The sequence below is a fragment of the Nyctereutes procyonoides genome, unplaced genomic scaffold (assembly GCF_905146905.1).
Source record: "Nyctereutes procyonoides isolate TBG_1078 unplaced genomic scaffold, NYPRO_anot_genome, whole genome shotgun sequence".
Classification (NCBI taxonomy): Eukaryota; Metazoa; Chordata; class Mammalia; order Carnivora; family Canidae; genus Nyctereutes; species Nyctereutes procyonoides.
Window position 1 is genome coordinate 1,332,848 of NW_026575131.1, and position 26,601 is coordinate 1,359,448.

At 47.0% G+C, this 26,601-nt stretch overlaps 2 protein-coding genes across 2 annotated transcripts in view; one reads left to right on the forward strand and one right to left on the reverse strand.

The window, feature by feature from the left end:
- Positions 1 to 10,371, forward strand: part of PRR23E (PRR23 family member E) — a 109,373-nt gene extending 99,002 nt beyond the window's left edge. Inside the window, exon 2 of the mRNA XM_055343243.1 lies at positions 9,582 to 10,371. Coding sequence (XP_055199218.1) covers positions 9,582 to 10,371 — 790 coding nt within the window. The remainder of the gene's footprint in view (positions 1 to 9,581) is intronic.
- A 13,311-nt stretch (positions 10,372 to 23,682) lies between these two features.
- On the reverse strand, positions 23,683 to 24,246 carry LOC129521613 (proline-rich protein 23E-like). Its single transcript, XM_055343245.1, has one exon. It carries the CDS (start codon positions 24,244 to 24,246, stop codon positions 23,683 to 23,685), a length of 564 nt encoding a protein of 187 aa, XP_055199220.1.
- Between the last annotated feature and the right edge of the window lie 2,355 nt (positions 24,247 to 26,601).

The following is a 26,601-nucleotide window of genomic DNA, read 5'->3' on the forward strand; positions in this document are numbered from 1 at the left end:
TGATTTCTTCTTTGACCCACTGGTTATTTAGAAGTGTGTTGCTTAATATCCACATATTTGTGAATGTACCAAATTGCCTTCTGCTATTGATTTGTACTTTTAGTCCAATGTGGTTAAAGAACATGCTTTGTATGATTTGAGTCCTACTAAATTTATTGAGATTTGTTTTATGGTGTAACAACTGATCAATCCTGGAGAATGTTCCATGGGCACTTGGGAAGAAAGTGTGTTCTGCTATTGTTGTGTAGAGTGTTTTAGAGATTCTGTTAAATCTAGCTGGTTTCCAGTTTTGTTCACATCTTCTGTTCTCTGTTTAGTTATTCTGTTATTAAAAGTGAGGTATCAAAGCCTCCTATTGTGGTTGAATTGTTTATTTCTCCCTTCAATTCTATCAGTTTTTGCTTCATGTATTTTGGGACTCTGTTGTCATGGGCATATATGTTTGTAATTGTTGTATCTTCCTGATGGATTGACTCTTCTGTCATTATAAAATGTCTTTCTTTGTCTCTAGTAACAATTTATGTCTGAAAGTGCTTTTATCTGATATTAGTATAGCTGTTCCAACTATCTTTTGGTTACCGTTTGTATGGAATATATTTTTCCACCCATTTGATTTCAAGCTATTTGTGTCTCTGAATCTAAAGTATATCTCTTGTATATAGAGAATATAGTTGGATCATGTTTTTAAATTTTAAAAGTCTATTCTGCCAACCTTCCCCTTTTAATTGAAATGATTAATCCATTTATATTTATTGTGATTAGCATTAAAGTAGGATTTATGTCTGCTATTTTGTTCTTTGCCTTGTCTTGTTTGTTCCTCTAGTCCTCCCTTACTGCCTTCCTTTGTGTTAAATATATATTCTCCAATGTACCATTTTAATTTCCTTGTCATTTCTTTTACTATTTTTTTGGAGTGATTTTCTTAGTACTTACCCTGGGGATTACAATTTTTAAAAAAGACTTTATTTATTTATTCGTGAGAGACACAAAGAGAGGCAGAGACATAGGAAGAGAGAGAAGCAGTCTTCATGCAGGGAGCCTGATGTGGGACTCGATCCCAGGACCCCAGGATTGCAAACTGTGCCAAAGGCAGACTCCCAACCACTGAGCCACCCAGGAGCCCCTGGGGATTACAATTAACACCTTTAATTATGATAATATAGTTTGGTTTAATATGAACTTCATTTCAATAATATATAAGACTTTGCTCCTATAAAACTATATTCCCTCCCCCTCCTTTATGCTATTATTGTCATACAAATTATACATTTATATTTGTGCCCGTCAATAGAGATTAAGAAACGTTGCTCTTTGTAGGACAGGAGAAAGAAAGAGCTATAAACAAAAAACATATTTGTACTATTTTTATATTTACCTATGTAGTTAGGTATGTATGTAGTTAGGTAGTTAGTTATGTAGTAAGGCAGATCTTCTAGCAATGGATTATTTATTTTGTTTATGTAGTAGGGCAGATCTTCTAGCAATGGATTATTTGTTTTGTTTATCTGGGCTTTTGTTAATTTATTTTTCAGTTTTGAAAGATAATTTTGTTGGACATAGAATTCTTGATTGATAGTCCTTTATTCTCCCAAGGGCTTTGAATATCTCATCTTATTGTTTTCATGATTTCTGTTAATCTTACTGAGGATCCCTTGTACATAATGAGTTACTTCTCTTTTGCCACTTTCAAGATTTTCTTTTTGGTTTAGCTTTTAATAGTTTGATTATAATCTAAGCATGTATCTCTTTGAATTTATTCTACTTGGGCTTCATTGAACATTTTGAATATGAAGTTGTTTTATCAATTTATTAAGTTTTCAAACGTTATTAAGATTTTTTCTGCTCCTTTTTTGCTCTCTCCTCTTTCTCTGGAACTCCCATGTCAATGAATTTTTATATATTTAGACACACATGTAACCACAGCTCAGGTCAATGTGTAAATTATCCCCAGCATTTAGGAGGTTCTCATCTGCCCCTTCCTATCAAATTACCCACACTCATTCTGAGGTTAATTTCTATTTTAACTAGTATCACTATAAATTATTTTTTGCCTGTTCTTGAATTTCATGTGACTGAAATAACATAGAATGAACTTCTTTTGTCTGACTTTTCTAGCTCAACAGGATATCTAAGATTCATCCCTTTTGTTACATGTAGAAACAGCATATTTGTTTTTATTATTGTGTGTATTTGTTTTTATTCTGTTTAAACATTTCACAGTTTATGCATTTTACTATTGATAATTTAATTTTTTTCAGTTTTATCTTTGTGGATAAATATTCTTAAACTATAAACATAACTATGAACTATTCTTAAACTACTAACATAAGCTATAAATATTTTTGTACATATCTTTTGCAGACTCATGTCACTTTTTCCCTCTGATATATATATATATATATATATATATATGATATATATGCTATATATATATGATATATATGGTATATATACACCATGGTATATATATAACATATATTATATATATATGGTATATATAATATATATTATATATACCTAGAAGCATAATTTCTGTATTATAGAGTACTGGCAAAAGGTTTTCCAAAGCATTATTTCAGTTTAAAGTCCCACCACTAATTTTTGAAGTTCCAGTTCCTCCACATGTCTATCAGCACCAAATAATGTCAGTCTTTTTTATGTTAGCCATTCCACTGGGTGTGTGGTGGTATCTTATTTAAGTTGCATTTCCCTGATTACTAATGATGTTGAGCACATGTTCATGTGCCTATTGGTCAGTTGGTTAGTCTCTTTGTCAGATCAAAACCATTTCTAAATAAGCTGCATGTCTTTTTCTTATTAATTTTTAGGAGTTTTTTATGAGTTCTGCATACATATTGTTGGTTTAATATATATACTACAAACCTCTTCCACCAGTCTGTAGTATTCCTCTTCGTTTTCTTTATGGTGTCTTCTGATGAACAGTTCTTAATTTTTTAAAAAGATTTTATTTTTATTCATGAGAGACACAGAAAGAGAGGCAGAGACACAGGCAGAGGGAGAAGCAGGCTCCCTGTGGGGAGTCTGATGTGGGACTCAATCCCAGGACTCCAGGATCATGACCTGAGTTGAAGGCAGATGCTCAACCACTGAGCTACCCAGGCATCCCAACAGTTCTTAATTTTAATCAAGTTTAATAATTTTCTCTTTTTCAAATGGTAATTTTTGTTGTTACCTAAGGAATCTTGGCCTAGCCAAAAGTTATGAAGTTATGCCCTATATTTTACTTTTTATTTTAGAATAATTTTATATTGACTCGGTGATGGGCACTAAAGAGGGCACTTGATGGGATGAGCACTGGGTTTTATACTATATGTTGGCAAATAGAATTTAAATAAAATAAAAAATAATTTTATATTTACAAAAAGAGTTGCAAAAAACATTATAGAGTTTACCTAAACTCTTCACTCAGCTTCCTCTAATTTTAGTATCTTACACAACTACAGTACCTTTATCAAGACTAAGAAATAAGCATTCTTTTTTTTTCTTTTAGAAACTTTATTATTTTATGTTTGAATTTAGGTCTATAACTACTTTTAAACTAATTTTGTATATGGTATGATACATGGGTCATCTATTTTTTAATATGGATATACATATGCCCCAGCACCATTTATTGAAAAGTATTTTATGTATATATTGAATCCTTGGTATCTTTGTTGAAAATCCTGAGAGTCTCTATATAAGGATTCAATATTTTGTTTCATTAACCTGTATGTCTAGTCTTACATAAACACCATGCTGGCTTTTTTGACTATAACTTTACAGTAGGTCTTAAAACCTGACAGTGTAAGTTCTCCAGCTTTATTCTTATGTAAGTTTGTCTTGGCTATTTCTGGCTTAATCTCACTAGAAGTGTCAGAAATAGATTTTCTTAGTGATACTGGTGGCTCATTAATCAACACCATGGATGTTAAAGATGTTTAAAACTGAAGAAAGAAATTCAACTTTAAATAGATCACACAAATGTGTAGCTGAGCAAGCCACCATGAAACAAAAATGAATCATAATTACATTCCTATGATATGACAAAATATGAAAGGATTAAGAAACAGTACTATTAATTACCAGGGGGGAAGGCACTATTTATATGGAAAAAGATTCTGATAAAATCACAAATCTCAGCAGCAAAGGTGGAGGCAAGAAGGTTTTTTTTTTTTTTTTTTAAATTTTTATTTATTTATGATAGTCACACAGAGAGAGAGGGAGAGAGAGGCAGAGACACAGGCAGAGGGAGAAGCAGGCTCCATGCACCGGGAGCCCGACGTGGGATTCGATCCCGGGTCTCCAGGATCGCGCCCTGGGCCAAAGGCAGGCGCCAAACCGCTGCGCCACCCAGGGATCCCAAGAAGGTTAATTAAACAATATTTTCAAATTGCTTAGACCAAGTAACTCTGGATCTAGAATTTTATACCCAGCCAAACTATAAATTTTAAAAACTGAGAATAAGATAAATTTTCGTATATAAAATCCTCTCAAATTTTACCATTTACAGGTCCTTATAGAATTAATTACAGAATAGAAATCATAGAATTCAATGAATTATATATTGTATTACAGAATAATAATGTAAAAGGAAATGAATCCAGAAAGAAACTGTGTAAGTCATAAAGTAGTGAACAGAGTCATTAGTGAAGGCTATTGTTAAATGTAAATAAGTATTGATTTAAAAAGCTAAATATCAAGATCAAACTAAGATTCCAAACATTAATATAGGATGTTAGGATATATGAGAGAATAATAGAAAAAGTGGTTCAAATAATCTTATATCCTTGGAAGGAGAACATAGCTATTGATTTGCTAATTTAAGATAACAATCATGAATGGGTAAAATGATTTACTGAAAGGTAAATACTATCTGGTGATACTGATGACTCAATGAAAGCATGTATGGTAATAGAGATATCAGACAAAATATAACTGAAGGTAAAAACCATCCTGAAGGATCAAGGGAAATATCAGCCAAGGTTCTGGTGTGAAACGTTCAAATGGTTCATTAAGGAATATTTAATGTTTAATGAATGAACTATTTTCAGCGACCTGGGAGGAGGTAAGGAAACAAAGAAGGGAAGGTAATGCACCCAGGGACTATAGACAGTGGGGAGTCCTTGCCATTTCTGGGTCTGAAAGGGCAGGGGTGGGGCAATGACATGAGTACCACAGGGAACCAGAGCTCTGAGGAATGGCTGCTTGACCTGAGCTGTGGCCTTTTGTACAGGATATAAAGAGTTTTAATAGAACATGTAAAAAGATTACCTTTATATAAGACTTTGTATGCATGATAGCCCTGCAATGTTGCGACCAGAAGCACAGAAAATGGAGCAATTCTACCCCATTACTAGTGATGTAGCCTCATGTGCAAAATGGGAAAAGCACTGAAGTCAGCACCCCAGTGGCAGCACCAATCCTTTTTTTTTTAAAGATTTTTATTTATTTATTCATGAGAGACACAGAGACTAGCAGAGACACAGGCAGAGAGAGAAGCAGGCTCCCTGTGGGGAGCCTGACGTGGGACTCAATCCCAGGACCCTGGAAGCATGACATTAGCTGAAGGCAGAGGCTCAACCACTGAGCCACTCAGGTGCCCCATCAGCACCAATCTTAACAGAGTACACTTAGGCTTTGCCCAGCCCCCCACCCTAATCAGGGTGTGAGCATAGGTAATGATTGCTCCTGATCACTTGGGATGATCATTTGTGTCCCATATACATTTTGCCATGTTTACTTTGGAGCTTCTTGTGACCTTCTGGAATATGTATTGACTCCATAAGAAAATGCAGCCTCACATTTTAAACAATTGGATTTTCTAAATACTGACGGCTGTGCTGTGGTGGGTCTCGCAGGGTGACATGAAGATTAAAGGATTGTTAAAAAAAAATCAAACAAACTTCAATCTAGAAATCCAGAGATCTAATTGACTTTACTGAATGATTCCTGAATGGGGCAGCATCCCATCTAGCAAGTAGAGGGGAGCTCCAAGGGCTATGGGAAGGGAAAGGTTTTTAAAGGTAGAACAAGGAAGTCATAAACAGAAAAAGGGATTATTTCAGGTGAGGGCAACATCAGTTGTGGATGAAGAGTTTTACTAGGTGGGTTACCTCATCTTCCTTTGGGGGATGGACAGGGCCCAAGTGACAGATTGCCTTTTGGTCCTGATCAGAAAATTCCTGGCTGACTGGTTAAAAGTTTCATTCCAGGGAGGTTGAAACTGCAGGTAGGTGAGGTTTCAAGTCTTAGTTTGCTGACTTGGCCTAAGTGACGCCAAGTTGTGGGTTTCTTTGAACCCAATACACATGAAGTGCTTAGGACAGAGCTGGTCACAGAGTGAGCTTTCATTAAACTTTGGAAATTATGAGGATTATTATAGGGTATAGATATAATAGAGCATGCAGGAGCCAGAGTGCTCAGGAAGGGTCACCTACATTGGGGCGGAGCAACCATGCATCCATGGGGCAGAGGGAGACTGACCCGGGAACTGGGGCCACAGTACTGCCTGGAGAACACAGCACCTCTTCAGAGACCATTTCAGCCACGACTGTCAAAGCGTCAGGATTCTAGAGACTTTGTTGGAAGGGAATATTCTAGGAAAATCAAGTGAGTATACTATGATAAAGGACAAATTTAGCCTGATGGGTATGGGATGTGAGACGGTCAATCTTCTCTAGGGTCTGAGCCTTGGAAAAGGGGATTGAGTCCCAGATGGTGTGATTCCCTGAAGATTCTTCCCTGGAGACCTGGATCCTAAGAACCTTGCCCCCACATCCACCCCAGGGGCCCAGGTCAGGTCAATCTGAAATCCCATCTGAGGCATGCCCAGAGTGTCTGAGTCATAGAAAGGGAATTTGCAACTAAGGGAACTGAATTTTATGTTTTGATAGTTACTGTCAAATCAAACCCCAAAGAATAGTGTGTGCTCTCCTTTAACAACAAAACAGTGTGAGCTTTTCTCCATAGCCTTTAAAATACCATTGCAAAGCTTTATTTTTTATTAAATTAGCTGTAAAAGTCAAAGTTCCATTCTTTTCAAAATTTGACTTTTTAAACATCTAAACATCTGGTGAAACTGGGCATTTTTACATGAAAAATGACAAACATTAACTTATTCTGGGACTTGCTTGTAGCTGCCGTCTATCTGATTTATAGATGGGTTCTTTATTTTCTTACTACTGACTAGTAGGCACTTTATTAGAAGATTATTAGCCCTTGTCTGTCATATGTTGGAAATACCCTGCTCATTTTGTGGTTTGCCTTTTGATTTTGAACATACCAATTTTGTCTTTTTCATTTTTAACTAGATAGGTTTTAAATTTAAATATTTTCTGATCTTCATACCATGCACAAATGGCCTCCTCCACCATGTTAAGTTTTTTTGAGAACATTTCTTAGAATGTTTGAGTGTTAACTCTATAGAGGATGCTCTGAACCTGCATGGGCTACGGATGTCACAGTCCACGAGTTCGTGGATTCAAACTGGAATGGTTTCCTGGAACCGAACTTGCTTTCCCTCTAGAGCCCCCCTTTGGGCAGTTGTGGAAAAGATGCTCCTCCTCAGTGCTGGCTAGCTGGTCACTTGGGCCTTTCCCAGCATGTTCCAGGCTTTCCTAGGCCCCATTCCGGGAAGTGATCCTGCATCCCAGGCCCAGGGTAGGGGTGGCTGGGCATCAAGGATCTGGGAGCACGGGTCTCTTGGTTCCTATTGGGCCTTCAGCTGCGCCTCTGTCCCTCTAGTCCCCGCTGGCATTGAGGATGCACCAACCTCCCTTCTTGCCTCTTTTATATGCCTAAAGAGGACCCTCTGTGGGGCTGCTGCCCTCTCCTCAGCCCTGGGGCCCCCACGTCATTCTCAGTCCGGAGGGGATGAGTTGCCTCTTCAGTCACACATTTTAGAAGTGGTGGGGCAAGCCCACCCTCTGCCCTCCCCAGCACTTCCAGCTCACATCAGGGCCACGCCTGCTTCCCAGGCCGCACCAGGACAGAGCACTGATTCGTGCTTCCTTCCAATCTGTCCTTAGCCTGGGCACCAGGAAGGAGGAGGAAGACAGTTCTCAGACCGCCTTTTGCCAGTGACTCTTCCTCCTGCCTGTGTCGGGAGAGAAAGGGTAACCCTGATCACATGGTGCCCACCCAGACCAAACTCAGCCTTTCTCCCAAAACTCCCCAGTGTCCCTGACTCAGGGAACCGGCTCTTGGTCTACCCTGTTGCTCAGGCCAGAACTGGAAGGAACATCAGCCTGGAATCCTGCCCCTTAGCCTCCATCCAGCCACCAGCCCTGTCATCTGGGCCTCCCAAACACAGCTTGGGCAGATCTGCTTCTCCCCATCTGCCTTCCCTCCTCTGGCTCCAACACCACCATCCCTCAATCTGTGCCCTAGCTTGTCTTCCTTCCGTAGGCCTGTGATTCCCACCTGGGCTCCCCTCTCCGATTTAGAGAGGTGTCCGGAACATGAAGCTGGTCATACCACCTCCCTAGACTCCCAAGGTTTCCTGCTGTCCTGTGTACAGGAGGGTCTCCGCAGGCATTCACAGGGACCCTCATGATCTGACTGCCCTCTTTTCTAGAGTCTTCACCCCCTGCTCTGGGCTCTGCCCAGCTACTGGCTCCCAGTGTTCTGCTGAGCGCACACCAGGAGACTTGACTGGTTTCTTTTGTGTGCAGGATCTTGTGCAGTAGGCTGGTGTTTGTTGGGTGCTGCCCATCAGTCGTGATTCAACCTACCTTTTGTGGCTGCTCCGGCCAGGGCGCCAGGAGCCCTGATCACACCAGCTTCTGCTTGTGGGTGCTGGGGACTGGGTATTTTCTCCTAGCCCCTTGACCATCCGTCTGCTTTACGCCACATCCTCAACGTGCAGGCTCTCCCACCACAGACTGCCAGAGTGACTCCTGGGCAGCAGTTCTTACCTCAGAAACCACTGCAAATTGTAAGGAAACCCCTCCCCCCCAGGGGACCTTTGTTATGTTGAGAAATAGTTGGGACCACTGGTGTGTCCTCTCCTGGCCCTGCTGGGTCCCTCAAGCATCTCTTTACTTCCTTTACACCAGTTTATACCACTTCCTTGTTGTGCTGCATGTGGCTGCTGATTATGCCATTCAGAACATTCCAGGAGAAAAAAAGTGTAGCTTTATGTTCTGCACTCTTTAGGGTAAATTGTTTGGGGAAGAGCCTGATTTGTGGAGAGGAGGTGCAGGGACGGGAGACAAGGATGGAATTCTTCAGGAACTTTCTAAGCAGACTCCACTTTCTGGTGGTTTACTGTGTGTTTCTGACTTTTCTGTTTCGCCATGAGTCAATTTGAGGTGTTCAGTGAGCTTGGCCATTGGAATGAGAGTGAATTCAGAACTTAAGATTTGATGTCATAAGTGATTAGCCATGCAGGTGCCACATACACCTCCTCCTGCACAGGGTCACTTTTGCTGTTACAACATTCCCTCTCTCCTCATCCTCCCTAAGATGAACAAAGCTCTGTGACCACCTCACCTGGAACTTTTCCTGCCCTCTCTTCTGATTCCCCCTTTGAATTCTCCTCCTTGCCCCGTCTCTCACCCTGTCTGCTTGCCCCACAGATACCAAGGAGCCACCTGGAGGGGCCGTTGGGAATCAGCCCAGGAGGGAAACGCCTGGCTGTCTGGCTTTGGAGGGCGGTTCTCATCTGAGATAGGGGCAAGTGCATCTACAGAACCAGCCAGGCAGAGCGTCCACCCTGCATCCCAGATCCCTGAGGAAGCTCACGTGACTCCAGCTGTCGCCACCCCCTGGGCACCTGTGCACTCTGCCTATGGAGCCCAACCTGCAATTGACCCAACCCTCTGGCCTGTCATGGGAACCCCCTGTGCTGTCCACCCCTGCATGGGGTACCCAGCCCCTTGGAGTTACCCGTGGGTGCCCATTGGCAGTCCTCTCTGGTTAGGGCATCCCCCTCCAGCTGCCCCAGCACCTTCAGTCTGGCCCTGGGGCTTCTCCAGCTTTGATCCCCAAGTGCGAAGCCAGCACCTGGCCACCATGGCCCCCAGGGGATTTCCTTGCCCCCGGGGACCCCCACCCCCATGCTCCTCAGTCCCTCTGGCTCTGAGCAGGGACGCCTCTGGCTACTCTCCCCAGGTGGGATGGCAGGCTCCTGCCAGCTCAGCCTTCCCAGCTGCCGTGGAGAGACCGTCCAGAGGAGCTTCTCACTTGAAGAGGTGCCAAGCCCCTCCCTCAGAATGGGCTTCCAGGTTCAGCATTTGGGCCCCTGCACCACCCTCCAGCCCAGAACTCTGCCCCCTGCCCCCCTCCCCCAGTACAGACTCTCCACCTGAGCCCTGCTGTCCCCACTGCCCTCGGCCACCCTGCAGGGCCTGCCGCTGCCTCTTCTAGCCCCGAGGTGTTGTTGGGCGCCTCCCACTCCAACACTTAGGGAGCCGTGGGATCCAGTGAGTGCAATGTTTATTTTAATGTAACATCTGCCCTACTGTAATGCATAGAGGTAAAGCATGCATTCATATAAATTATTTAATGGTGACTGTGTTTTTGAAATGGAAATAAATAACAGTGTGCTGTCAATTGTATCTTTCTTATTTTTCTTACATTAGTATATCTTAAGATCTAGTCTTCCCTGTATATGTTTATAGTACAGTTCATTTATGGTTTCAAATGTATTAACATAAAGTTTTCAGTATTATTACTTCCTATCATTTGTAGGATCTGCTGTGTCCTACTTTTCTTTCCTAATATTGCATATGCTAAAGGAAGGAAGAAGGAAAAGAAAATCTTGCCTTGGGTTTGTCTGTTTTATTAGAACCTACTGTGGACACACTGATTCTCTTCTTGTGTCTTCTGAAGTGTCTCTTCACTTCTATTTATTGCAGGCTTCTTGTTCGTTTTGTAACTTCTTAAAGATGACACTCAGTCAACTCATGTTTCGCTTTCATTCTTTTCCAATATGAATTTTTAATGCTATAAACTTCCTTTTAAGTATACCACTTTATGTGCACCCCGCAGTAGTGATATGTGATATGTTTATTTTTGTATCTTCTTAAACAATCACCATTAAGTTGTCTTCTTGTTCCAGACAAACCAGAATCCTTTCTGTGGTTTTAAATGCCTCTTGTAGCTCTCTAGAATATCCCGATCACTATTCCATTTGCTGTTGCTGTTACAGTAGACTACTAATTAAAGGAGAGCAATGTGTATGTAATGTAGCTGGAACATTAACATAGAAGTTGTTTGCTTCTACTATTCATATACTAACAGCACGTGTGCTACCCTGCAAACTACAGTTTCACGGAGCAGCATTTTGAACATTTGAAAAAGTGTTTTTGGAGTTTGAAATCATTGATCTGGTAGGATCATTTGAATTAACCTTGAAGAATGCGCCTCCGTTCCCGAGATCCACAGGTTCCTGGAAAATCCAGCCTATGGTGGGGTGTCTGTGCCAGGCTTCCGAAGGTGTGGCGGGGAAGGGGCCCTGGTCAGGAGGACCTGGGCTGGAGTGGCAGGGTGAGCATGGCCCGGCCTCTTCCCCGGGGGAGGATCCACGTGCAGTGAATGTTTCTTCACTGTGCAGTCCTCCAACCTGGGAGACCATTCCCTCCTCTTTACAACTTCCCTCTAGGCTTTGTGTTCTGGAGGATGCTTTCTCTAAAAAAGATGTGAAATGCTCTTGACTCAGACTGAGGCTTCTCTTGGACTGTGAAGATACATTCCTCTTTTTGAATGGATTGCAAAAGTCTGAACAGACCAGAGAGACTGCTGGTGACAGGTGCCCATGTGACTAGATGCCCCAGGAGGCCATGGAGGCAGGCACTGGCCTCAGGAGATCTGGGCTGCTCGGCCATCACCTCCCACAGTGTCCCCAAGGACCAACCTGAACCAAGTCAGGGAGCCTTTGTGTCACCACAGCCTACCACAGACCTGGCTCCACCAGGCACACAAAGCACAGGGAATCGCAAACATCACTTGCTGCTGGGACAGGACCCTCAAGGGAGCTTCTTGGCAGGGAGGTTGAGGACAGATAAAATTTGCACCTCCTGGTCCCTATGGCTGTGCAGTGCTCTGCTTGGAAGGTGTGCCCCTGCCCCCTTCCAGAAACCCCCAGAAGCCCCTGCCCTCCCCCAGAAACACAGGGGGCTGCTGCTGTGTCCGGAGCATTAGAGCAGAGGAGGGGAGGAAGCTGGGCAGTGTGCGGATGTGAGCACCCAAAACAGACACCTAGGTCTGCCCTGTTCCACAGCCTTGCTTTCCCCACTTCACCTGGCCCCTCTCACCCTCTGAACTCACAGAACTGAACTCAACTGTAAAGCCTGGTTGTTCCTATGCCAACCTTATAGTTTTCCCACATTCCTATACTTTGTATTCTATTTCACACTAGCTTTTGTTACTTCAATTGCTCTATTTTCAGGGGCTGCATTACATATTACACATAATCACTTAAGAAAATGAGAATTCATGGTCATTCATCATCCATACAATATACAGCTAGATACAATGGACACAGAATGTGATGACACGGTGGCCAGATGTCCGCGGCTGTAGGTCTGTCTCCGGCCTAGTCTTGCTTTGATAATGAGATGGGCAGGTGTAGGAGATTGGGCCAACTGCCCCAGCCTGGCTTTCTCTCCAGGGTCACAAGGACACACGTGAGTCCCTGTTCCCCGACTCTTCTTCCACAGCCTGCACTGGTTATACCTGGACTTGGCTACGCCTGCCTCTGCTGGCCCAAGCTCCACACTGCACTGCGGTGTCAGCTCTGCCCTGGGTATAGGGCAGGGGCTGAAGAGAAGTCTTGGCTGCATCCCAGGAGGAGGGATCCAGGCTATAAAAAGAGCCACAAGCTCCTCACCCTATCTCCCTTCCTCTTAGGCTTGTGACTCAGTTTCCCCAGCCTTACTGGCCCTTAAAGACAGCCCTGCCAACAAGATGCCCTCCCTCATTGGTGACTCCGTCTTGGCCAGGCTGGCCCACTAGTGCTGGGGAAGCTGCCTTCCCCAACTGTCACCGCCAACCTGGGCTGACTTACCTCCCCTAGGGTGCTCACATCTCCCAAGGGCCAAGTGAGGATAAATTACAGGGGCAGGGCCTCGAGTGGGCAAACCTCATGCTGGGCTCTGTGCCAGTCCTTCTGCTCTGCACCTAACGATGAAGGCTCCCTGACAAGGTCAGCTGATGGGAGGCCTTGAAGGGAGGGAATCATTCAAGGGAGGAAAGAAGGGACAAAGCCAGGGCTGTTTACCCTCAATTTGCCTCCCGGGCTCTAGTTCCCCTGGGAAGCCTTTCTAAGGCCACTCTGACACCCTGAGATCGGGTTCTGGTGGCATCCTCACTCCCCTTGTCATTCAGCTGAGGGTGGGGGCCTCTTGCTGTTCCCCCAGGCTTCTCAGCTCTTCCATCACCTGCGTAACCAAAGCTCTGAAACAAATTCACTTGGTTTATAAGACTTCCAGGGGCTTATCTCCTGACAGATTGGCTGCACCATGTGGCAATGCTAAGGAGGGAGCAGGAGGGTGGGGACCTGCACCCTTGACAGGATGCTGACTTGGGGAAGACCGGGCAGCCCTGCTGTGGTCTGGGACTCCGAGTCTGGGGAATCCCAGAACCTTCCTACTCTCCTCTTCACTGCTTGGCTAGTTAGCATTTATTGCAACATGGGGCATCAGGGTGGGAAAAGGTTGTGCAAGGGAGACGTCAGGGTGACTGCTCAGCTGCACAACCAGCCTCTGAAAGATGTGGCCACGGCCCAGCCAGAGGTCTCCAGGGACACACCTGCCATGGACAGGTGGGCTTCCTCATCTCCAGCGACAGATAACACGGGGTATCTCACTGGAGGGTGTCAGAAAGAAACCATTACTGGATTGGGGATTGGCTGGGTGGTTTGGGGAAGCGTCTAAGGAAGCAGGAGTTAACTGCATGGTTATTGCCAGAGTGTGGAGACAATTCCATGATGGGCTTCTGGATGAACCTTATCTACATGGAGGGGAAACCAGCACAGACAGAAGCTCACGTTCGCCACAAGAAGGAGGCATTGGTGTTTGGTTTCTCTGGGCGGAGCCACGACTGTAGGGTGGCCTGGTGTCTCCCTCAAGGGTGGTCTCAGGGGGATCTAACCTGAGGTCGGTGGTCTGGGAGGCTCTGTCCCACTGAGAGCGGAACTGCCCAGCTGGCCACACCCGACCGCCTTCCACATGGTGGGGCTGCTCCTTTTTCTTTCTCTATAGGTATTGTATAAGACACGTGTGAGTATGGCCATTCCCTGCTCAAGCTCCGGTAAGGCCCTGCACGGCCAGCCACCCCTTTGCCAGGCTCACAGGCCAACGGCAACAGTGTCAGCACCTGTGCCAGCTAACGTAATCCTCGCTGCAGTCCTGCTAGTGTGGCTGGTACTATTATCTCCATTTTCCAGATGAAGAAACTGAGGCACAAGGAAGTTAAGGCCTTGCTAAGGCCATGCTCTAGAAAGTGGCGGAGCTGGCTGGCTGCCTGTGACAGGCTGGCGGCAGATTCCGTGCTACGGACCGTCACACGTGCCCCACCCCCCGTGGGCCAGACCCTCCAGTCCCCGTGAGGCCCACCTTCTTCTTTAGTTTGTGCTTCTGTGTGTCGTGTCCACTGCCTTGAATGTCTTACCTTAAAGTGATAACAGTGGTGATGGTCGTAATCGTGATGACAGCTGCTGGCATCATCTGAAAACCCACTGTGTGCCAGGTGCTGACTTGGCACACATCAGCCCCTGTAGGCTGTGCCTCAGCCTTGTGGGGTGGGGGTTCCACTGCCATTTCACAGGTGGGGACACTGAATCAAGAGGTGGCTGAGGTCCCCTCAGCCAAGCAGCCTTAAGTCCACTCCTTCTGCAGGACAGGCTTTGTCGTCACCCCAGGGAGGCCCTCACGCCCCATCACTCACTCAAGCACGTTCTCCTTGCCCCATCCCCGTGATTCCCACCCATCCTGCTACTGTTCCTGGGTCCACCCTCCCAGGTGAAACTGCTCTGGGAGTTTCTGAGGTGGGAAAGAGCTTACCCTCTGGGTGGCTGTGAGCTGGGTATAGCTGGCAGGAGGTCAGGGGTGGGGCATGCCTAGCGCACACAGGAGCCCACAGACTCGGGCTGGGGTGAGAGCAGGAAGCAGTGAGCAGACATGGGGGCGGAGCTATAACTTCACAGACTCTGGTGGCCAGTCGGAGCTGGGCAGCCACACAGGTCGGGGGTCTCACTCCCAGGCACCAGCCAGGGCTGGAGGATCAGCAGACAGGGGCCCACTAGCCCCAGCTATGGGAGCTAGGAGGGCTGGGGGACTGGAGGTGAAGGCCTGACACTGGGCCCGGGTTTACAGGCACCTGTCGGCCTATTTAAGAATTCAGGTCTGGCCTGCAGGAAAAGCCACACTGCAAAGTGGCCGCCTCTTACACCTCATCCATTGGCTTTCTGGTTTAGCAGTGAACTGTCAGTGGTGGAATTGGTGGCTTGTTAGTCTGTGTAACATGCTGAAAGCAGGCTCTCCTTGTCCCAGGGGGACCGTTGGGAAGGTCATGGTCTGTGGATGGCCCAAAATATCAAAGACACCCTTCTCCCCATCACCACCCTTAAGGCACCCTCTGTCCAGTGTCGACTGGAAGGATGCTGGCTGCCCAAGGTTGACCACGAAGTTGCTGGTACATCATCATCTGCCAAGCAAGTTTTTATGTGAGGGGGAGGCCACAGCACCACAGACTTTCGCTAGCTCACAGGTGGGTGTGTGAACTGTGAGAATATTTGTTTGCTGAGCTTCAGGGTGTAGGGAGATCTGGTGTATCTTAGGACAAGCAGGTGATGAGACTGGATATAAGTGTGCCAGCCAGCACTTGTGCAAAGGTTGGCAGGTCAGTCACCAAAAGGAATCCGATCGCTGGCAGGGCCACACTGCCTTTGCAGGATAGGAGGCCACAGAGTGCACCAGGCTGAGAGGGGATGTGAGGTGGCAGGCAGGTGCACACGGCCATGCAGTCCCTCATGCCAACCACCACAAGGGCACCCAGGGCTTTCTCAAGAGCAGGAGTCCATGGGAGAGTTGACAAGTTGGTGTTCCCTACTGGGAAGCAGCCAGCTGCAGCTCAGCCTGCCCATCAGCCTGTCCACATGGCTGGAGCACTGGACTCTCCTAGTGAGGCCTCCCTGCGGTAACCAGTTAGGGAGGTCTACTTGGAGCCCTTCAGCCTGGACAGATGTGAGGTGGTTGGTCCCAGAGGCACCAAGGGGAGCCCTACTAGGAGCTGAGAACTGGCTGTGCCCACCCCTCCCTCAGGCAGGCACCGCCAGAGTGGCAGGTGGCCTGGTAGTGACCACAGGAGGGGCCGGTCACACTGGGGAATGGGCAGATGGAGGACTGTGCTGCCCACGGCACTCAAGCCCAGAGAAGACTCATTAGTGAAATACTTCTGGCCAGTGGGGATGGTAAGGATTTTGAGGTATGTCACCTCAAAATGAGGGAGTCATTTTGGTATGACAGAGGCTGGGACTGAGAGCCCAGGCCTAACCTCCTGCTTAGTCCCAGGGGTGTGAGGGAGCGGTGCCTCCTGGGCATCCCATGACCATCTGGATGCACCAGGGGGGCTGCACACCACCCCTGGCGCACCACCTCCAGCAAATGCTCGGGTCCCTCTGCATACGATGCATGACTTTGGATCAGAACATGATAAGGTACACCCGCTCGGCTCTGCCTGGGAGGTCCAGTTTCCATGGGTGCCTCACCTTCCCCACCTGCAGAAAGAGCAGGGCAGTCACTCATAGGGAGTCCTAGAGAAGTCTGTGGTGAATGGTGGGGATCTGGGGGCAGGCTGCCGGGGACTGCATCGCTGTGTGACTTTGGGCAAGTCACTCCCCTCCTTGGTGCTATCTCCTCATGTGGAAGCAGGGTCACTCCTGTATCCACATGACAGGGCTCTCGGGGGATTGAACAGGTTGATGCAGGCTCAGAGCTGGGCACACAGGGATGTGGGCCATGCCGTGGGTTCTTCGTGTGCTGGTGGTTGCAGTGTGGCTGGCTGAGCAGCAGAGGACACTAGCAAGGGGTAGGAGGGCTCCAGGGCTCTGCAGAGGGTGCTCTCAATAGGTTTGACTTGCTTCTGAGGTCACTGTGTTGTGGCCGGGGGCCAGGGGTGAGTGGAGGTGGCAGGGGCTGGAAAATGAAAACCACAGCTAGCTTTGAACAGGTATAAAGTGCAGGAGCTTCGCGTGGGTCATTCCAGCCCTGTGAGGAGGTACTAATAAGATCCACACCAGCCTCCCCATTCTACAGATGAGGAAATGGAGGCCAGGAAAGAGTACATAACCGGCTCAAATCACACAGCCAGCAGCACCAGAACCAGGCTTCAAACCCATCTGCCACCATCCCGGCCCAGAGGCCTGGTTCATTTCAAAGGGGACATCTTCAGGGTTGAGGTCAGGACTGATCTCTGACAGTGGTGGGAGGCCAGGGCACAAGTCATCTTAGTGATGTGCACACACATGCCAACGGTCACTGACTCACATGGTGACACTTTCCTTTGCCTCCCCATCCTCCTGCTTGAAGGGTGAGCTCAGTGAGTGACAGGCTTCTTTCACCTCTCCAGTCTGTGCTGGGCTTCCAGAGAGAACTTCTATCTGGATTTAACAACCGTTTTCCAGTATATTCACTTTTGCAACTACCTTCTATTTAGGATGAATGATGCTAAGCAAGAACCCAAGCTCTCTCTGTTTCCCCAAATGACAAAAGCTATTTCTTGAAAAAACATCTTAAACGGAAAAAAAAAATGAATATAAGTAAAGCAGGGTGCAAGTGACACATGGATCTGCAAGGTAAGCATCAGGACGTGTCCTTGAGCTCTGAGAGGACCGGGAGAGTCAGGGGGAGGGGCAAGTCAGGGAGAACGGCCTGAGCACCAGGCCTGCCTCCATCACCCCCAGCGCGTCCCTGTGACTTTCTATCAGGTTTTGAATTTCAGTTGTGCCAAGGGCAGGCTTGTCTGGAGGGTGCTGCCTTCTCCAAGGCACCATACACATGGCCAGGTATGAACTGCGCATGTGCCACAGAGCCAACATCTGAGGCAAGGCCGTCCTGAACATGCCTCCAGTCAATCCCACCATCCCCATGAAGCACAGCGGCAGCCTGACAGCATTAGGCTGACACTCTCTCTCATTGATTCCTCCTAATTATCTCACTTCCTGCTAAGAATGTCCTCTGGACAGCCCCTACTCACCATCACGAAACTCCAGGAGGGTCCCTCTGCTCTGAGCAACTGTGAAGAGCAGAGCTGGTCCCCTTCCAAAAGGCCAGAGTCCTGCTGGGGAGGGACAAAGATGACCCCGGTGCAGAGTGACTTTCTCCCAGTCCCACCAGGGAGGTATACTAGGGGGCAGGGGATTGGTGAACCCCGAGACCCAAGTTGGAGGAGGTGACCTGGGAATGGCATGAGCTAGTACCTGGGCAGCCATGAAGGTGGTCACTGTCCCCCAGAGGTAAGGAACTCAAAGGGAAAAGAGTCGAGGAACCAGGGACAGGCCATGAAAGAAAAAGAGCACAGGAAACCCAGAGTACATGGAGCAGGATTTGGCAACAGTCCCATCAGGAATGAAAGGAGTTGTGACAAATATCCTCCAGGGGACAAGACAATGTTGCTATCATGAAGCAGACGCAAGCAGTTAAAAGAAGACCTTAAGAAAATGCCAGGATGGAAATATAATAAATGGAAACAATGAATGCCTTAATAGATCGGAAAAACAGACTTAATGAGCCGGAAGATGGGGTAGAGGAGCACACTCAGAAGGCGGGAGGAAGAGAGGTAGAATCTGTGGAAGAGAGAAGTTCAGAGATGTGGAGGGTAGGCCCTCCAACAACCCATGTGTTAGGATTTCAGTGGAAGACGCAACATTGATGGAGCAGAAGATACCGTTCCAAGATACAATGACCACAACTGTCTAGAATTAAAGATCGAGAAACAGAAGGATGGAAAATAAAAGCACCCACCCTGCCAACACATGATATTTATTTTTAAAATTTTATTTATTTATTCATGAGAGACACAGAGAGAGAGGCAGAGACACAGGCAGAGGGAGAAGCAGGCTCCATGCAGGGAGCCCGATGCGGGACTCATCCTGGGACCCTGTAATCACAACCTGAACCGAAGGAGGCGCTCAACCACTGAGCCTCCTAGGTGACCCTGATGAGGAGCTTTACTATCCTCAAGTAGGAAAACACCTTCAAGAGGCTCCTGGGAGAAACACTCTCCCACCCACGAGAAGTTGGACTAGGGGCACTGTGGCTTCCCCGCCCCCATGGCAGGCATGAAGACGAAAGCACACAGTGGACCCCTGAACAATGTGAGTGTCGGCGGCAGCAACCCCCTCATGCAGGTGAAAATCCACGTATAATGTTTGACACCAACGGAAACTTCACTACTAAAGGCCCCCCATTGACTGGAAGCCTCAGCAATAGCACAGCCAGCCAACTAACACATATTTTGTACATTGTACACACGATACACTCACTATATTCTCACAATAAAGTAAAGTAATGAGAAGAAATAAATTAAGAAAATCATGAGGAAGAGAGACTATTTATATGGCATCATATCATACCCAATCTGGACCTGAGTGGACCCGGGTGGTTCAAACCTGTGGTACTCAATGGTCTGCTGTATTCTCAAAGTGCTGATGGAAGACACACTGAAACCTGAGTGCATCTTTCAGCTGCGTGATCATGAACCATGAGGGCAGCCTAGGAGTGCAGAGGGCCCGGCCCACACAGACCATCTCAGGAAACACATGGGGGAAATATGGCAAGATAAAGGGTTTTTTGAGTCAGAGGATGGGGTTGGAACAAGTCAAGGACTTAATAAAACTTACTTTTATCTGAAGGGAGAAGGAGGGAGACATAGCACTAAATCTATAAACATCCAGAAGGAAGAGTCTAGATGCTTACAGGTCTGCGGGGCTGAAAGTATGCTCAAGGAATGGTTTTGTTGACAAGGTGATAGAGATGATGGTAAGCTTAGGAAACAGGCAGGGAGAGAGACACAATATAGGGCTTCAAAGTTCCTGGTTATTCCTGAAAACTGAGAATACAAACCAGCAGAAGGAAACCAGATGTATCCAGGGAGAAGTGAGCAGAACAAGGCAACCAGGAAGAGCAATGACAGGATTGACTCCTAACAATAATGACAAGAAATGTAAACTTACTTCAAGTCATTAAAAACTTGATTCAGCAACACATCTAAAGGAGGAATACCCAAAGCATGAGGATTCAGAAAGGAAGAGTACAAAGTGATGCAACTATGCAAGTATGAAATGAAAACAAATTTGAGGTGATCGTACCTAAACAAGACAGAATTTATGCAAGGAGCACTGTCATACAGGAGAAAGGGAGGGGATTCCATTCAGGTGAAGGAAATATAGAGCAAGGGTATACAAAGGTAATGAACACAGGTGTGCCAAGGAAGACCACAAATACCACCATCCGCCAGGTGAGCACCATGAGGAATAAACCATAGCCCCACCCCACCAGTAGAGGCCAAATGGGGAGCCCAGACTTCTACCCTTGCCTAGTGATAGCAAGGTGTCCCTGTCCTGTGCAGCAAGGTGGTATCCATGGAGGCCTAGGAGAGCCTAACCTGCTCGCACCCTGGGTGGAGGTGGGAACAAGGCACCCACCATCAAGAATGGCCAGGTAGGGAAACTGAACCTCTTTCCACATCTGGCCATAACAAGGCAACCCCCCTTTTCTGCCAGTGACCTAGTGTCAGCTAAAACAGATGCTTTAAATAAGACCAGAGTCTCATGGCATAACACCCCAAATGTTCAGGATATGACTGAAAATCACTTTTCATGCTAAGAACCAGATTCTCCATCTCAACAAAAAAAATGCAGTCAACATACTAAACACAAGAGGACATGGATGTGGAAGTTATCTGACCCTTTGAAGCCACTGCCCTAAATACACTTTTATTATTGTTAGGACTTAATCCTGTCATTGCTCTTCCTGGTTTCCATTTAATGTATCTTGTTGCAAATAAAAACACACTTGAAACAAAAATAGAAAGCATCAGCAAAGAAATGGAAGATATAAAAAAGGAACTAAATGGGAATTTTAGAACTCAAAAATAACTGAAATTAAAAAAAAAGAAACTTCAATGGATGGGCTCAAAGTAGAATGGAGAGAACAGAGGAAAGAATTAATAAACTCAAAGATAGAATAATGAAAACAACCTGGTCTGAACAGTGAGGCCAAAAAATGCACAAAATCTTAGGGATATGTGGGTCTTTAACAAAAGATCTAACATTTGGGTTACTGGAGAACCAGGAGAGGAGTGGTGCTGAAATAGTACTCAAAGAGATAACAGCAGAAAATTCCCCAAATTTGGCAGAAGACAGAAACATACAGATTCAAGAAGCTGAGCAATCCCAAATGAAGTAAATTAAAAAAAAATCCACAGCAAGATACATCGTAGTCCAAGTACTGAAAACTAAAGATTAAAAAATAAATCTCAAAAGCAGTGAGAGAGAAATGACACCTAACCTATAAGAGGAAAACAATTTGAACAATGTGTGTTTTGTTAAAAATCTATATAAAGAGATACATTCAGGGGCACCTAGGTGGCTCAGTTGATTAAATGTCAGACTCTTGATTTCAGCTCAGGTCCTGATTACAGGGTTGTGAGATCGAGGCCCCTGTTGGGTTCAACGCTGGGCATGGAGTCTGCTTGGGATTCTCTCTCCTTCTCCCTCTGCCCTTCTTTTGAGAGAGAGATTCAAAAACACTATAGATAAATGTTCAAATAATCCTTGGGAAGGCAGGTAAAAGAAAACAAATGAAAACCAGAGAGAACAAGTAGAAACCTAAAAATGAAATAGCAGATTTAAACACTAACATAGCAATAATTACATTAAACGCCACTGGTCTCACATGCTGTAGGACTCTATTTATACAATGTTCTCAAAATGCTGGAAGTACAGAGAATTTACTAATGGTCACCAAGAGTCAGGGACGATGGTGCAAGGGGAAGGGCTAGTACAAGAGAGATCTCTGTCATGGGAGAATGGTTGTGTGTCTTGATGGAGGCAGTGGTTACAGAAAGCTACATGAATGGCCTGATCACCCAGAACTATAGCCATGGGGCCCCAACCTCAGTTGCCCGGTGTGCTGTTGGCCTGGAGTAAGACAAGGTGAGTGAAGAGTGCCTGGGACCTCCCTGCGAGGCCTTTGCAACTTCCTGGAAACCTAGACTTTGACAATTAAAAAACAAGTCATGGATTATAACTTACATATATTTTAAAAGGTCAACACACTTGTAAATAATCAGTCTTTCACTGTGTAGGTACTTGGGTATGCCTTCCTAGAAGCCATGATGGCATCAGATGTCAAACTATGATAAAGAAGTCAGGGTCTGAGAAATATTGTCAGAGCCATTTCCATTAAAAAAAATTACAGGAAAATGAGAGGGGAGGTCACAGTCGATAGTGTAGAATGCACATTAGAACGATGCAAATATACTTGATTTCTCTGTAAAATGAGTTCGCTACTAGGCTCCAATTAACTATCCTCTGTTTCTCACCTCCATGAGCCCTCAGTGGGACAAAGTGACAGGTAAGGGCAGTTCTCCAATGGGATGGACACCTACGCAGTATAAATTGCTTAGTTCTACAGTCCCGCCCATGAGAAGTCAGTAATGCTCTTCCAACATCATCAGAAATTCCCCCAAATGTTTTTGAGGTGTTCCCTAGGGAGATGTGTCAAGTGGAAGCAGCATCCCCACTGGAAAGGGCACCTTGGCTCTCCTGGGGACACCGCTCCCCTGATGTCCTCTCCAGCAACCATTTCTTTTGATGGTTCCACAGGGGCTCCTTGTCCCCCATGGCTGGTTCCACGCCACTGTCCTTTGAAGGTCACATCAGAGTCTGCTGTTGCTGCTCCCCTGGCCACGGTCCTCTCTCCTCGTGGCTTGTGATTCTGCAGCTGTCCTAGCAGCTTCACTGCTTCTCCTGCTCTATTGCTTTGCAAACCCGCGTCCATGTGGATGGGTCTTCCAGCCAGCTCTCTGCTCTTTTACCATCTTAGTGCCAGCCAAATGTCCTGCTTTCTTACTCACCCAATCACCCACTCCCTCCACCAAACCCAGATCTCCTCATTTCCCTAAGTGTGCCTGGTCCTAAATAAATGGAGAGCACTTCCCTTTCCAACCGGTAACTCCCATCTCCCCAGGTCATTTTTCCAGCCAAGAGTGGTGGGCCATACTCTGACCTTCTGCAGAGTGGTCTTGAGCCATGAACTAAATGTACATACAGCTTGGTGGGTGGATTGTAAACATTGGGTCAACTGATAAAGAGCAAAGAAATGGGAGTTATTATAATATATATAATGGGACCTATTATAATAGGTCATGTGTGTAATTTCAAAGCCCAAGCACTCACTTTACTAGGCTGTGCACTCTCATATTTGAGGACCCACATCAAATATACTGTGATGCAGGCTCATGACAAAGACAGGGCAGAGGAAAAGGTGCAGGCAGCAGGATTGGAGGGCAAAGGGGGAAGAAAATAAAAGTGAAAAGAAATAACAAATAACAAATAGATGGGCCTTGCCTGGGCCAACGAGAGTGTGCTATGTAATGAAGAACATGGAACAGCTTAACATCTGAGATCCTTTAAAAAAGTAGAGTCTAGGCAGACCTGTGGCTCACCAGGCATCATGCAACACATCTCCCACAGTTGGGGCAGGTGACAGAGGACTTGACTGAGTAGCACTGGAGGAGATGGCAGCAGGCCCTGCAGGGTGGCCGAGGGCAGTGGGGACAGCAGGGCTCAGGTGGAGAGTCTGTACTGGGGGAGGGGGGCAGGGGGCAGAGTTCTGGGCTGGAGGGTGGTGCAGGGGCCCAAATGCTGAACCTGGAAGCCCATTCTGAGGGAGGGGCTTGGCACCTCTTCAAGTGAGAAGCTCCTCTGGACGGTCTCTCCACGGCAGCTGGGAAGGCTGAGCTGGCAGGAGCCTGCCATCCCACCTGGGGAGAGTAGCCAGAGGCGTCCCTGCTCAGAGCCAGAGGGACTGAGGAGCATGGGGGTGGGGGTCCCCGGGGGCAAGGAAATCCCCTGGGGGCCATGGTGGCCAGGTGCTGGCTTCGCACTTGGGGATCAAAGCTGGAGAAGCCCCAGGGCCAGACTGAAGGTGCTGGGGCAGCTGGAGGGGGATGCCCTAACCAGAGAGGACTGCCAATGGGCACCCACGGGTAACTCCAAGGGGCTGGGTACCCCATGCAGGGGTGGACAGCACAGGGGGTTTGTGTGTTTGTGTCACATGGACACAGAAGCTTCATGCCTGCCCCAGAGGCAGCTGGAGATACTTGGATTTCCTTTCAGGGCTGGGAGGCCAGGGGCATGTGTTTCTGCATCGCTTCTTCCTGAGAGGCTGTCCCCGTTGCAAACAGGACACTTTCTCTTCTTCCCCAAGCCTGGTTACATGTGGCCAGCTTGGCGTCCTGCCTCCACACCTGTGGGATGGACAGAGGCTGGAAGAGAAATAGGGGTTCAGGAAGGGGGTGTGTAGCAAGCCTGGGGAGGGGCCAGGGGCATCAGGAGAGAGCCAACAGCACAAACTAGCTTCGGGTGGAGTTGAGGCTTGGGGAGTATGTAGCATTTCTTTGGGTTAAGTTGTCCTTTCCTGTCCTTATGAACCCCCAGCCCCCACCCAACGTGGAAAACAAGAACCTGAGAGGATGAATGGCCAGGCTCGAGAGAGACCTGGGTTGGTGCAAGGAAGAAAAAAAGATGATAAATTAAAAAAAAAAAAAAAAGTCGGTTCCTCCCTTGCAATAGTCAGAAACTCAATGGAAATGTGCAGGATGAGGGGCTTTCCTTGGAGAGGGAGGAGGAACCCCTCCACCTTCTCAACATATCCCCCAGACCAGGTGCCCCCCTCCTGGAACCTTCCTCAGAAGGTCAGTAAGTGATAAGCAGAAGTGTGCCAAAGTCAGGGCCCTATTTCAGAAATGCACTCCCGCTGACAAGTGGAGACCAGCCTAGAAGAGTTTTGCCACAGAGAGAGGATAAAGAGGGGTTGTAGCAGCGACTTATGGGAGAGGTGACAGCCCTTAAAACTATGGAGGATGCAGCAGGCAGGGAGAGACGTGGGGAGGCTTCAGCTGTGCTCAGGAAACCACCCTGAAGTCCTTAGCAAGCAGGTATTGAAGGAAGAGTTCAGAACAGAGCCTGGGGAGAGATGCACCCACAGATGTACCAAGAACAGGGGAATGAGAATGGACTTGGGGAGCACAGCCCAAGTGTGAGTCAGTTTTCTTCCACATTTCCCAGGGAAGCTGATTGCATTCAAGGCCTTGATTCTTCTCTTTCTCTATAGCCCTGTCCCAGGTGACCCACTCGGGCTCCAGGCTCTGGGCTCTGGGCAAGTATGATGCAAACAGAGGTTTCAGAGGGGCTTTTTCAATCTGGCCAGAGGCTCTGTGATTGCCAGGAGAACATGCTGAGGGAGTATAAGAGGATATGTACAGAGCTGAGGCATCTCACTGGTTATGGAGCAGCCCGGAGCCAGTGGACTTGCAGATGTGCATGATCCCTAGAGAGGTGGATTCAGTCCCATTGGATCTTGGGTGCTGTGTCCCGGGGTCTGGGAGCTAAGCACACTCCCCAGGTGGTTCTCATGCACACTAACCACTGGACAGTACTGGCTTAGCTGAATTGCGGGGCCTGCTACACCCTAGCTGAGAGCAGAGCCAGGTTGAGCAGATCCAGCAGATTTGAAAGCTAGGAGACATTTGCTGTGTGCTACAGAGGAGTTGAGGTTGTTTTTGTTACACAGCATTATTTTGCAGTAGATAACTGACACACTTTCCCCCACTCCTACTTTCCTCTGCATAAATAGATTCCAAGTGCTACAGCAAGAAAAAGTCAGGATTGAAAAAATGGGGTGCTCCCTCCTGTTCCCTTCCTCCCCAGGACACATTCTGAGGGACCAGCCAGCAGGACAGACTGAAGGGAAGAGGACAGCTGTGCTCATCTCTGCCCCTGAGTGGGGAGAACAGTAATGACATGAGACGGGGGCAGGGGTGGGCACATGGCCCAGCGGAGGGAGGAGTCCGCTGCCCTCTAGGCAGCAGAGATGTGCTGTGACTTGACACGCTCACCTGAAGATGTGAGGTTGGGAGGCAGAGCAGAGTTTAGACTAAAAACAGGATCCAGATAGGAGTGCAGGTGTTTAAATAGATGCTTCGTGGATGCCAGAGGCAACAGAGGCTGGTGATGAAGAGCAGAGCAAAGTGGCCCCCAGCAGCATATGGACCAGATGAACCTGCAGCATGCTTTGCACATGTGAGCCTCATTGCCCACCTGGCCCGGATTCAGCCGCCACTGCACAGAGAATGGGGAATCTCTGAAGAGGTTTGCAGCACCTAAAAAAAAATGTCCCCAGCAAATAAAATGGGGGCAGATAGAAATGGTATCCAGGGAGGGGGGACAAAATAAAAGTTCTTAGTATTGAATAAGAAGGTTCAACTCCACTGAGAAATGGGGACGACCTAAAATAAAAGTCACTCATGGGTTGAAAAAAAAAAGTGCTTGTGGATTGGAAAATCGATACTGTTAAAATGTCCATACTT

Coding starts and splice junctions, on each gene's coding strand:
- LOC129521613 (XM_055343245.1), bottom strand. CDS start 24,246: ATGGGGTACCCAGCCCCTTGGAGTTACCCGTGGGTGCCCATTGGCAGT.